The sequence below is a fragment of the Cydia amplana genome, chromosome 11, assembly GCF_948474715.1.
Source record: "Cydia amplana chromosome 11, ilCydAmpl1.1, whole genome shotgun sequence".
In the NCBI taxonomy this organism is placed as follows: Eukaryota; Metazoa; Arthropoda; class Insecta; order Lepidoptera; family Tortricidae; genus Cydia; species Cydia amplana.
The window spans coordinates 217,507-230,116 of record NC_086079.1 but is presented as its reverse complement, the minus strand read 5'-3'; the positions used below and the strand labels follow the sequence as shown (position 1 = coordinate 230,116).

Below are 12,610 nucleotides of genomic sequence, written 5' to 3'. Positions count from 1 at the left end.
AACAAGGTATGGCAACAAACGATTAATTTTGAACAATAATTTGAAGAAATTGGTTAACCAGCGTAAAATGAACACACAATCAGCTGCTCAACTGAAAATACTCCTAGATACAACGTCAGAGTGCTTACACAACATTCAAAACCTGAATGTTTCTGTTGACTCTTGGGATCCACTTGTGATATTTTTGCTCGTTCAGAAATTGGACCCAGAGACGCATAAAGACTGGGAAGAGCATGCGTATAAGAGTGACTCTGAACCCTTACCGAAGTGGAACGATTTTAAGGAGTTTCTAGAGGCCAAGTTTCGTACACTGGAACTACTTACGAATAATACAAAAGAAGTGAAGTCAAACAAGGAGCGAAGTACATGCCATGTTGCCACACCTACCTTCGAGAACAGGAGTTGTGTAATGTGTAAAGAAAGTCATACATTATGTCACTGCAAGGAGTTTACCAAGATGGAACCTACGGAGAGAAGCGAATATGTCAAGAATAACAACTTATGTTACAACTGTCTAGTACCAGGGCATTCAGCATCAAAATGTCGAGTACCTGTGTCCTGTAGAATATGTCACCGACGTCATCACTCCCTTCTACATCAACTAAAGCAGACTGAGCCTGTGGCCCCTACGAGTCCCTCACAACCACTGGCTTCATCATTACATGTTGTAGAAGACATAGAAGAAGTGCAAGCAAACACAGTGATCGCGTTACATCTCAATACTAGACAGAATTCAGCACTACTAGCGACTGCTGTGGTGGAAGCAAGAAGCAATCAAGGTCACATCATTCCACTGCGCGCGCTAATAGACCAGGGTTCCGAAGAATCATTTATAAGCGAGAAAGCGGCTCAACTACTAAAGCTTGACCGACAACATGTAAGGGGAAGCATCACGGGCTTGGGTTCCATGAGAGCAGAAATCAACCACGTCTGTGAGCTACAAATAAAATCACAGTGGGATAAAACATTTGTCCTACCGGTTAAGGCTTATGTAATGTCGAAACAGCTGACCAGGAAGTTACCTAAGAAGCATATTGTTCAACAACCATGGCCTCATCTACAAGGATTACAGCTAGCGGATCCTAATTACAACAACTCGGGACCCATAGATCTCTTGCTAGGGGTCCGAGTATACGCTAGAATACTGCAAGCAGAAGTAGTCAAAGGTCCACCAGGTACACCATGCGCACAAAAGACTGACCTGGGCTGGATTCTTTTTGGAGAGAGTGATAGCACATCACAAGAAGATTCTTACCTCGTCATGCACCATCAGGTCGATATAGAAGACACACTGAAGTCTCTATGGGAAATAGAAACAGACACCAAGAGAAAATATACCAAGGAAGAACAGCTATGTGAAGAAATCTATGAAAAAACAGTCACTCGAAACCAAGAAGGAAGATACATTGTGAAACTGCCATTTAAGACTGAGAATCCAAAAGTACTTGATGGTAATACAAAAGAGATAGCTACAAAGAGGTTCATGCAACTAGAAAGAAGATTTAAGCGTTCGCCGGACCTGAAAACAGAATACATAAAGGGTATTAATGATTACCTTGAAGAAGGACATCTAGAAGAAGTACCTGAAAAGGAAAAAGAAGATAAATCGGTATACCTACCACACCACGCTGTAATTCGCGACGATAAAGAAACCACGCGCACACGTATTGTATTTGACGGCTCCTGCAAAGGATCAAACAACGTCTCATTAAATGATGAACTGATGATAGGCCCACAACTACAAGATGACTTAAGAAATCTTTTAATGAGATGGAGACTGAAACGAGTTTGCTTCGTGGCAGATGTCCAGAAGATGTACCGCCAAATATTGGTAACAAAAGAGGACGCAAATTACCAACGCATTCTTTGGCGACAAGACGAGTCTGAAGAGTTAAAAGAGTACCGTATGCTTCGAGTCACTTTCGGTACCGCTCCAGCTCCATACTTAGCGGTCAAAACACTTCAGAAGATTGCTACTGATGAAGAAGAGAAACAACTTGGTAAACAAACAAACAAGCACAGCGAAGTGGCAATCAAAACAATAAAAGAAGACTTTTATATGGACGACATGCTGTCAGGGGCAGCAACCGCTGAGGAAGCGATCGTAATAGCTAAAGAAGTAACACGCATCCTGAAACAAGGCGGATTTCAACTCATGAAATGGTCCTCTAATAACATTGAATTTATGAAATCTATCGATGAAGATAAAAGATCAGCGAATGCACAGATAGAACTGAACCTTGATGGAACTATAAAGGCACTTGGAATTGCATGGAACCTTGGTGCAGATCAGTTTCAATACAACTTGTCACTATCACCAATGCCAAAGACGATAACTAAACGTGGGATACTATCAGATGTACAAAAGCTATTTGATCCACTAGGCTGGATCGCACCAAGCACTGTTATGGCGAAGATGCTGATGCAAAGGTTATGGCTTGAAAAAGTGTCTTGGGACGAATGTGTCAGTCCTGAGCTCGAAGAAGAATGGAAACAGATAAGAGATGATTTTGAAAATGTCAAAGATATAAAGATGGATAGATGGCTTGGCACAACAGACTCGGAAGAAGAAAAGATACAGATACACGGATTTAGCGACGCATCTATGCGAGCATACGCTGCCGTCGTATATATAAGAGTTGAAAGCGAGAACAAAATAACAACCAAAATCATCGCTGCACGAACGAGAATAGCACCTTTGAAAACTATCTCCCTCCCGCGCTTAGAATTATGTGGCGCGTTACTCCTGTCTAAACTCATGAAACAAATTGGACAAGCGATGAGAATACCAACAACAAACATGTTCGCATGGACCGACTCTTCGATAGTAATCGCTTGGCTTTGTGGAGAACCCAATAGATGGAAACCGTTTGTAGCCAACCGCGTTGTAGAAATCGTTGAGAACCTAAACAACAAACACTGGTACCATGTGCAATCTAAAGATAATCCTGCAGATATCGCTTCAAGAGGGATGAAGCTGACCACACTTAAGAACTGTGATCTGTGGTGGCACGGCCCGAACTGGTTATCTGAAAAAGAAATAAATATTAGTAAACAAGAAGATTTTACAACAGATGAAGAAATAAAGGTACAGAAAATTCAAACTTACCTGAATATTGAAGACCTGGAAAGACAAGAAAAGGCACTGAGTACACAATTTGGAGATTTTGATAACTTAACTGAACTACTTAAAGGTATTGTCTATTGCCTAAGATTCTTAAACTGCAAGAAAAATCCAGATGGCATTGATAAGGATATTACTACAATGGAATTACAAAACGCCATGAATATTTGCATAAAAAAGGTACAGCAAGAAGAGTATCAAGAAGAAATAGAAAGATTGACATCAGATAAACAAGTGAAAGGAAAGAGCTCCCTAAGATCCCTCGCCCCATACGTAGATGAAAACAAGGTCCTCAGGGTGGGCGGTCGCCTCAGATATGCAAATATAGACGAAGACAGAAAGCATCCTATCATTCTGGGAAACAGGAACGCTTTAGTGCCACTAATAATTGCTGATGCACATACAAGAACGCTTCATGGCACTTTGCCTGAAATGCTATGCTACTTACGTTCTAAGTACTGGATATTGCGAGCTAAGTCCTTAGTCAAGAGACATATTCAAAAATGCCTTACTTGTGCAAAACAAAATGCTACGTCGAAGCCGCAAATCATGGGAGATTTACCGGAGCCGAGGGTCACTCCTTCGAGACCATTCCTACACAGTGGAGTAGATTTTGCAGGGCCATACCAGATATTGACGTCTAAAGGCCGAGGAGGAAAAACTGTGAAGGCCTACATAGCTATTTTTATTTGCATGGCCGTCAAGGCAATTCATATTGAACTGGTTGGAGACCTTACCTCAGAAGCATTCATAGCAGCATTCAAACGTTTTGTCGCTAGAAGAGGAAAATGTACTCACCTGTGGAGCGACCAGGGTAGAAACTTCGTAGGTGCTAACAAAGAACTTGTTGAAGCCTGGAATGAAGCTAAATTGAAATTTACCGGACCAATAGCAGAGACACTTGCTATCGAAGGCACACAGTGGCACTTCATTCCAGCTTACAGCCCTAACTTCGGTGGCCTTTGGGAGGCCGGCGTCAAGTCGATAAAATACCATTTAAAGAGAGTTCTGACAACAAACCTGACGTTCGAAGAATTTACGACGGTACTTTACGAGACTGAAGCCTGTTTGAATTCCCGGCCCCTATGCCCACTCGATAACTCAGATCCTGAAAACGCTGAAATACTCACCCCAGGACATTTCTTAATAGGCGAAGCCCCTATCGTTGTTCCAGCAGCAGATTATAAAGAATGTAAAATACATACCTTGTCACGCTGGCAACTCACGCAGAAACTGTTGGCAGATTTTTGGCGTCGATGGCAAGATGAGTACCTATCCAGACTGCAACAAAGACCTAAATGGCTGAAAAAAGACAAAGAGTTTAAAATAGGAGATATAGTGCTTATCAAAACTGATAACTTACCTCCAGGCAAATGGGCACTGGGCCGCATCATGGACAAACATCCTGGTGAAGACGGTTTTACTAGAGTGTACAGTGTCAAATCCGGTAGTGCTATAGTGAAACGATCTATATCTAAATTATGTGCGTTGCCCGTTGATACTGAAACTTTGTAATGTCAATTTGATTCAATTTAAATTGTACTATTGTAAGGTTATGAAAAGGACGTAAGTGTCCTTTTGGTGGGCGGTATGTTGTGTTAAATTTGAACCCTATGCATGCATGTTCAATTACATTCCTGCCTTCTCTTTCTATGTATATCTATCCTTTAGTCGCCTAATAAACCCGTACAAGATCACACGTCTTTCTGATTTATTTAAATCCAAAAATCCAAAATAGTTAAAAGTGAACCTTATTACAACCATCAATGATAAAAGGAATATTATAATTATTAATTACTTATTGCAACTTATCTTGCTCATAGTTATTTTACAATTAATAAAACTTATATTTGTACCTTAGGTAAGTAGGTAGGTATCTTTCATACAATCTATAGTTTAGGTAAGTAGGTAGGTACTTATTTGTAAAATAATTTCTAAGCGTCGGCAACCCTAGCTTTGTGCCGGTGCGCGCGGTGCGGGGAGCGGTGCGTTGAAGGTCATTCCATTGTATTTTTGTGTAGGTATTAAAACGGTAGGCATTTGAGTTTTCTTTGAGAGATAAGTATCTGTTCGTAAGAACTATAATATAGCCCTGTGCCCTGGACCTCATCTAGATCGATGGTACTCGTCAGGGCAAAGCTATTGAGCCCAAACACGATATAGTTATGATGAGTAGATAAGGAGTTCTGGTGACCAACTCCTGACTCCATTATGAGAACCTGGACCTCATCTAGATAGATGGTGCTCGTCAAGGCAAATCGAATGCGCCCAAACACGATGGAGTTATGATAAGTAGATTAGGAGTTCTGGTGACCAACTCCTGACTCCATCATGAGACCCTGGACCTCATCTAGATAGATGGTGCTCGTCAGGACAAATCTAATAATCCTAAATACGATGGAGTTATGATGAGTAGATTAGGAGTTCTGGTGATCGACTCCTGACTCCATCATGAGACCCTGGACCTCCTCAAGATATATAGTGCTCGTCAGGGCAAATCTAATGAGCCCAAACACGATGGAGTGATAATATGTAGATTAGGAGTTCTGGTGACCAACTCCTGACTCCATCATGAGAACCTGGACCTCATCTAGAACGAAGGTGCTCGTCGAGGCAAATCTATTGAGCCCAAACACGATGGAGTTATGATGAGTAGATTAGGAGTTCGGTGACCAACTCCTGACTCCATCATGAGAACCTGGACATTATCCAGGTCGTCCGGGTATAATAATAATGCAAAACCTAACCAGTATTCAAGTAACACTGAAAACCTATCACCTAGCGAGAGTCTGTTGTTGAAATTAAATATGGTGTAAAAAATGTACTTATTTGTATCAAGATTTTCTAGTCGCTGTATACAGCACTTCTCGGAACTCTCTGGCTGTTTACGAACGCACCATAGTCACCGAACGCCTGACGATCGAGCACAGGTCCGTCCCCTAAGCCGTCTCGGCGGAGAATGAGCGCGCGGCGTCGGTGCAGCGTGATTTATACGTGTTTTAAAATAATATAAATTTACGGCAAGGTAGGTCCTATAGTTATGATTATTTTTTTATGGGTTAACGTATAGTTATAGTTTGCTATAATATTATTTTTAGGGCAAAATAATAGTACAATTTGCGATAAAAAAATATAATGTAACCCTGTTTTCACCCAAAAAATGAAGAAAGTTCGGAAGGTTAAATATCCATTTTTTTTAATGAATCTTTGATTTTCAATAGTCTTAGCCGCTCGTAAAAGATATGGTGAATTGAATTGTAATCATTTCTGTATCAAATGATTCTTGTTTACTGCAAAATTGAGAACCGAAACGACAGTTCTCACTGCAAATTTTGAAAAAGCCTCCCAAGAAAACTCATTTATTTTAGGTTTAAAAAGAGAAAATGTCAACTTGAACGGTCTTACTTGCTAGTTTAAGAAATGATTATTTAAGTACGTTATCAGTTTTTGAATGAATACTAATAGTTACGTCGTAATCTTGAATGAAAAAGGTAACAGATTGCAAAAAAACGCTCGCTTGTAGGACTAAGGACTCTTAAAGCTGACATTTTATTGCAAAATTAATGTGGGTTGACACATTTTTGCTAAACAGCATCTTGGTGGTGCGTTTCTTTGGTCCATACCATAATCAAATCTGGGGGCACGGTAGTGCCCCCGCCAAGACGAGCAAAGCGAAGCGCAAGGGCACTACCTACCTTTTCTCGAAGCGCTTCGTCGTTTTTTTTAACTCCGTTAACTTGGGTTTGGATTATACCAGATAAACAAAATTCTCGGGATATGATGTCAATAGTGGACTTATTAAGCATAAAAAAATTCAAATGCATAGCTCTTATATTTTAGATTTTAAACATATCTAAAAAAAACACCGATTTCGTCACTGACTCACTCACTCTGATGATCATCAAAACCTTTAGGATACTTCCCGAAGTTATAGGAAGCTGAAATTTGGTATGTAAGATAGTCTTAGTACACAAACCACAAAAAAAAATCAAAAACTTGAAATTTTTAACCCCTAAGGGAATGAAAAGGGGGGTTGAATTTTGTATGGGGAATTAATAACCGCTGAACCAATTTCATTGAAATTTGGGATGTAGATAGGTAGGATAACAAATTATGGGAAAGGATATAGAATAGATTTCAACCCCAAAAATCATCCCGTAAGGGTGAAAAGGGGGTGGAAAAGGGCGTTAGGGGGGAAAAGAGGGTTGAAGTTTATATAGGGAATCAGTAAAAATCACGTTATATAAAAGATGCTCCCAAATATTTATTTCAGAATTTTTATTAAGTAAATCACCCCCAATACTTTAAATTAGGGGATGGAAGATTGACATAAGTAACATACAAAAAGAAGTGAAATACCACATAACGAAGTTAACTTTTTGATTAACGGTGCCCAGCTCTGCACAGCAGCAGAATTAAGCTACTTGTATAAATGTAAGTCAACTAGGAATGTACGTTTGTTTCCCGTTAGCCCGCATCGTGGGCGTGTACTCTGTGGGCGGGGCCGGGAACGGCGTGCTGGTGATGGAGAACGTGTGGTACCGGCGCGCCGGCGCGCGCTTCGACCTCAAGGGCTCCTCGCGGCACCGCCTCGCGCAGCCCGCGCCGCTCGCCGTGCTGCTCGACGAGAACCTGCTGCAGCGTGAGTAGTGGGGGGAGGGGGGGGGGGACTGTAGTCACCTCGACCTCAAGGGCTCCTCGCGGCACCGCCTCGCGCAGCCCGCGCCGCTCGCCGTGCTGCTCGACGAGAACCTGCTGCAGCGTGAGTAGTGGGGGGAGGGGGGGGGGACTGTAGTCACCTCGACCTCAAGGGCTCCTCGCGGCACCGCCTCGCGCAGCCCGCGCCGCTCGCCGTGCTGCTCGACGAGAACCTGCTGCAGCGTGAGTAGTGGGGGGAGGGGGGGGGGGGGGGACTGTAGTCACCTCGACCTCAAGGGCTCCTCGCGGCACCGCCTCGCGCAGCCCGCGCCGCTCGCCGTGCTGCTCGACGAGAACCTGCTGCAGCGTGAGTAGTGGGGGGAGGGGGGGGGGGGGCTGTAGTCACCTCGACCTCAAGGGCTCCTCGCGGCACCGCCTCGCGCAGCCCGCGCCGCTCGCCGTGCTGCTCGACGAGAACCTGCTGCAGCGTGAGTAGTGGGGGGAGGGGGGGGGGGGGACTGTAGTCACCTCGACCTCAAGGGCTCCTCGCGGCACCGCCTCGCGCAGCCCGCGCCGCTCGCCGTGCTGCTCGACGAGAACCTGCTGCAGCGTGAGTAGTGGGGGGAGGGGGGGGGGGGACTGTAGTCACCTCGACCTCAAGGGCTCCTCGCGGCACCGCCTCGCGCAGCCCGCGCCGCTCGCCGTGCTGCTCGACGAGAACCTGCTGCAGCGTGAGTAGTGGGGGGAGGGGGGGGGGGGCTGTAGTCACCTCGACCTCAAGGGCTCCTCGCGGCACCGCCTCGCGCAGCCCGCGCCGCTCGCCGTGCTGCTCGACGAGAACCTGCTGCAGCGTGAGTAGTGGGGGGAGGGGGGGGGGGGGGACTGTAGTCACCTCGACCTCAAGGGCTCCTCGCGGCACCGCCTCGCGCAGCCCGCGCCGCTCGCCGTGCTGCTCGACGAGAACCTGCTGCAGCGTGAGTAGTGGGGGGAGGGGGGGGGGGGGACTGTAGTCACCTCGACCTCAAGGGCTCCTCGCGGCACCGCCTCGCGCAGCCCGCGCCGCTCGCCGTGCTGCTCGACGAGAACCTGCTGCAGCGTGAGTAGTGGGGGGAGGGGGGGGGGGGCTGTAGTCACCTCGACCTCAAGGGCTCCTCGCGGCACCGCCTCGCGCAGCCCGCGCGGCTCGCTGTGCTGCTCGACGAGAACCTGCTGCAGCGTGAGTAGTGGGGGGAGTTGGGGGCTGTAGTCACCTCGACCTCAAGGGCTCCTCGCGGCACCGCCTCGCGCAGCCCGCGCGGCTCGCCGTGCTGCTCGACGAGAACCTGCTGCAGCGTGAGTAGTGGGGGGAGGGGGGGGGGCTGTAGTCACCTCGACCTCAAGGGCTCCTCGCGGCACCGCCTCGCGCAGCCCGCGCGGCTCGCTGTGCTGCTCGACGAGAACCCGCTGCAGCGTGAGTAGTGGGGGGGGGGGGCTGTAGTCACCTCGACCTCAAGGGCTCCTCGCGGCACCGCCTCGCGCAGCCCGCGCGGCTCGCTGTGCTGCTCGACGAGAACCTGCTGCAGCGTGAGTAGTGGGGGGAGTTGGGGGCTGTAGTCACCTCGACCTCAAGGGCTCCTCGCGGCACCGCCTCGCGCAGCCCGCGCGGCTCGCTGTGCTGCTCGACGAGAACCTGCTGCAGCGTGAGTAGTGGGAGGAGTTGGGGGCTGTAGTCACCTCGACCTCAAGGGCTCCTCGCGGCACCGCCTCGCGCAGCCCGCGCGGCTCGCTGTGCTGCTCGACGAGAACCTGCTGCAGCGTGAGTAGTGGGGGGAGTTGGGGGCTGTAGTCACCTCGACCTCAAGGGCTCCTCGCGGCACCGCCTCGCGCAGCCCGCGCGGCTCGCTGTGCTGCTCGACGAGAACCTGCTGCAGCGTGAGTAGTGGGAGGAGTTGGGGGCTGTAGTCACCTCGACCTCAAGGGCTCCTCGCGGCACCGCCTCGCGCAGCCCGCGCGGCTCGCTGTGCTGCTCGACGAGAACCTGCTGCAGCGTGAGTAGTGGGGGGAGTTGGGGGCTGTAGTCACCTCGACCTCAAGGGCTCCTCGCGGCACCGCCTCGCGCAGCCCGCGCCGCTCGCCGTGCTGCTCGACGAGAACCTGCAGCGTGAGTAGTGGGGGGTGTTCTATACAGAACAGAAACTAATCCAACTGCGAGTACGTACTGGTTCAATCCCAGCTCTGCGCTCCTGCAGCCTCGCACGGAAGCGTGCTCCGATCGGACGCTCCTGGCCTACAGCCTCATACGAGTCATACGGGCACTTGGTCTGATACTGCGTTTGATTCAAACCATTCCTTCAATCTGCGAAATTTCAATGATATTATTAGGTTTTTTTCTGCGAAATAACAGACAGGCACTGGCGCAACTTTGATGGTTTATACCCACAGACAATCCAAAGTCGTGCTACCCCGTCTGCCACACATACGGAAGTTTTACTCCATCTTCGAGTCAATCCCGTGCCTTGATTGGTCCGTGTCTTTGAACGGACCAATCACGGCACGGGATTCGCTCACCTCGTCCCCCCGCACCCCCGTATTTTTGGCAGCATCGGTTTCATGAAAGAATTGGCCTAAGCTCAGTCTAGAGGTTGGATTGTCAGTGTTTATATCTAACCGTCCCATTAGGTCAATCCAACTAAAGCTTACACTTGTGTTCACGCAGTGCGTTGGCAGCAGCAGCTGGTCGTGGCGTCGCACACCGGGCGGGTTCTGTTCTCGTGCATCGACCGCGACACCGAGTTCCTGGCCTCAAACTCCGTCATGGACTACTCGCTGTTGCTGGGTATCGATGGACAGAAGCTGGTGCTAGGAATTATTGGTGAGTATAACGTACTCGTAGTTTGTTTCACCGTGGTATAGTTTGTAGCTTTCTAATAGACCCCGAAAGCTAATCCTATTGTCTATTGTTAAGAAAAACCGCTCGTGCCACGTGCCACAACCACCTGCATAAAAAATCGGTACTTCGGTTACTGAGTGCCGGCGAGTCGAACGCTACAGAACCAGTCTAAAATGTGTCATCGAGATGCGTAACAAAGGCGCGTTATCGGAGAGCGCACCTACACTGGTTTTTTGAGCGTTGGACTAGCCCGCGCTCAGGTGCCAAATAGAATAATTAGGACCCTTTTTTGCAGGTAAGTAGCACGTGCGGTTTTACTGAACAATAGACAATAGGATAAGCCTTCGGGCTCTACTAGAAAGCTACAAACTATACTCGTAGTTTGTCACCGTGGTACCTACTCGTAGTTTGTTTGTCACCGCGAGGTATCATAAAAGAGCGAGTACAAGATATCAACTTCCAAAATATCGATCCTAGAAGAAAAATTGTGAGAACCAAACTTGTAGAGAATCAAATTTCCTACAATTTTTGTTCTCACGGTTTTACTGTGAAATCAAAAATGCCCGAGTTATTCAAGAATAACCGTTTTTCGAATATACACAGGAGCCTGATTCAGTCTACTTTTTGAATTTACACTCCCAGTGACCTCCCCGAGGGACCTACGAAAAAAAAATCCAAGAACTGATTATTCACGGGTCGGGTCGGTTTTTTGGATATAATGACTGGACTACTCGGGCTGTCCGTAATGACTCCGTATATTATTATTTCGACACTATTTTGTAACCAAATAACCAGCCATATACCATCTAAAACTACAGAAGGAAACCCATAAACAGTAATTAACATATTTTTTTCTTTACAGACTACATCCGCACATTCACATGGGACAAGAAGCTGGAGCACCTGGTGAAGAAGAACCTCGGTTCGGGTCAGCCCACCGTGGTCTCCCCCGACGAGTACAAGTCCCGCTTCCGCAAGGCCAGCCGCAAGTACTTCTTGCGCGCGCCCTCGCCCTGGGACCACCTGCTGTAGACCCTGGGGGTCTACACCCACGGCTACCGTGCTCTCAGACGTGTAGGTACCTACAAGAGCCGCTTCCACAAGTACTCCCTGCGCGCGCCCTCGCCCTGGGACCACCTGCTGTAGACCCTGGGGGTCTACACCCACGGCTACCGTGCTCTCAGACGTGTAGGTACCTACAAGAGCCGCTTCCACAAGTACTCCCTGCGCGCGCCCTCGCCCTGGGACCACCTGCTGTAGACCCTGGGGGTCTACACCCACGGCTACCGTGCTCTCAGACGTGTAGGTACCTACAAGAGCCGCTTCCACAAGTACTCCCTGCGCGCGCCCTCGCCCTGGGACCACCTGCTGTAGACCCTGGGGGTCTACACCCACGGCTACCGTGCTCTCAGACGTGTAGGTACCTACAAGAGCCGCTTCCACAAGTACTCCCTGCGCGCGCCCTCGCCCTGGGACCACCTGCTGTAGACCCTGGTGGTCTAGACCCACGGCTACCGTGGTCTCAGACGTGTAGGTACCTACAAGAGCCGCTTCCACAAGTACTCCCTGCGCGCGCCCTCGCCCTGGGACCACCTGCTGTAGACCCTGGGGGTCTACACCCACGGCTACCGTGCTCTCAGACGTGTAGGTACCTACAAGAGCCGCTTCCACAAGTACTCCCTGCGCGCGCCCTCGCCCTGGGACCACCTGCTGTAGACCCTGGGGGTCTACACCCACGGCTACCGTGCTCTCAGACGTGTAGGTACCTACAAGAGCCGCTTCCACAAGTACTCCCTGCGCGCGCCCTCGCCCTGGGACCACCTGCTGTAGACCCTGGGGGTCTACACCCACGGCTACCGTGCTCTCAGACGTGTAGGTACCTACAAGAGCCGCTTCCACAAGTACTCCCTGCGCGCGCCCTCGCCCTGGGACCACCTGCTGTAGACCCTGGTGGTCTAGACCCACGGCTACCGTGGTCT

The 12,610-nt window shown here is 48.7% G+C and overlaps 1 protein-coding gene across 1 annotated transcript in view; it reads left to right on the top strand.

Moving 5' to 3' along the window:
* The window catches only part of LOC134652289 (putative 1-phosphatidylinositol 3-phosphate 5-kinase), a 78,626-nt gene extending 66,962 nt beyond the window's left edge, over nt 1–11,664 (top strand). The window contains exons 54-56 of the mRNA XM_063507461.1: nt 7,596–7,766; nt 10,458–10,613; nt 11,494–11,664. Of these exons, the coding sequence (XP_063363531.1) occupies nt 7,596–7,766; nt 10,458–10,613; nt 11,494–11,663 (497 nt within the window). The 3' untranslated portion in view covers nt 11,664. The remainder of the gene's footprint in view (nt 1–7,595; nt 7,767–10,457; nt 10,614–11,493) is intronic.
* Nucleotides 11,665–12,610: the final 946 nt, after the last annotated feature.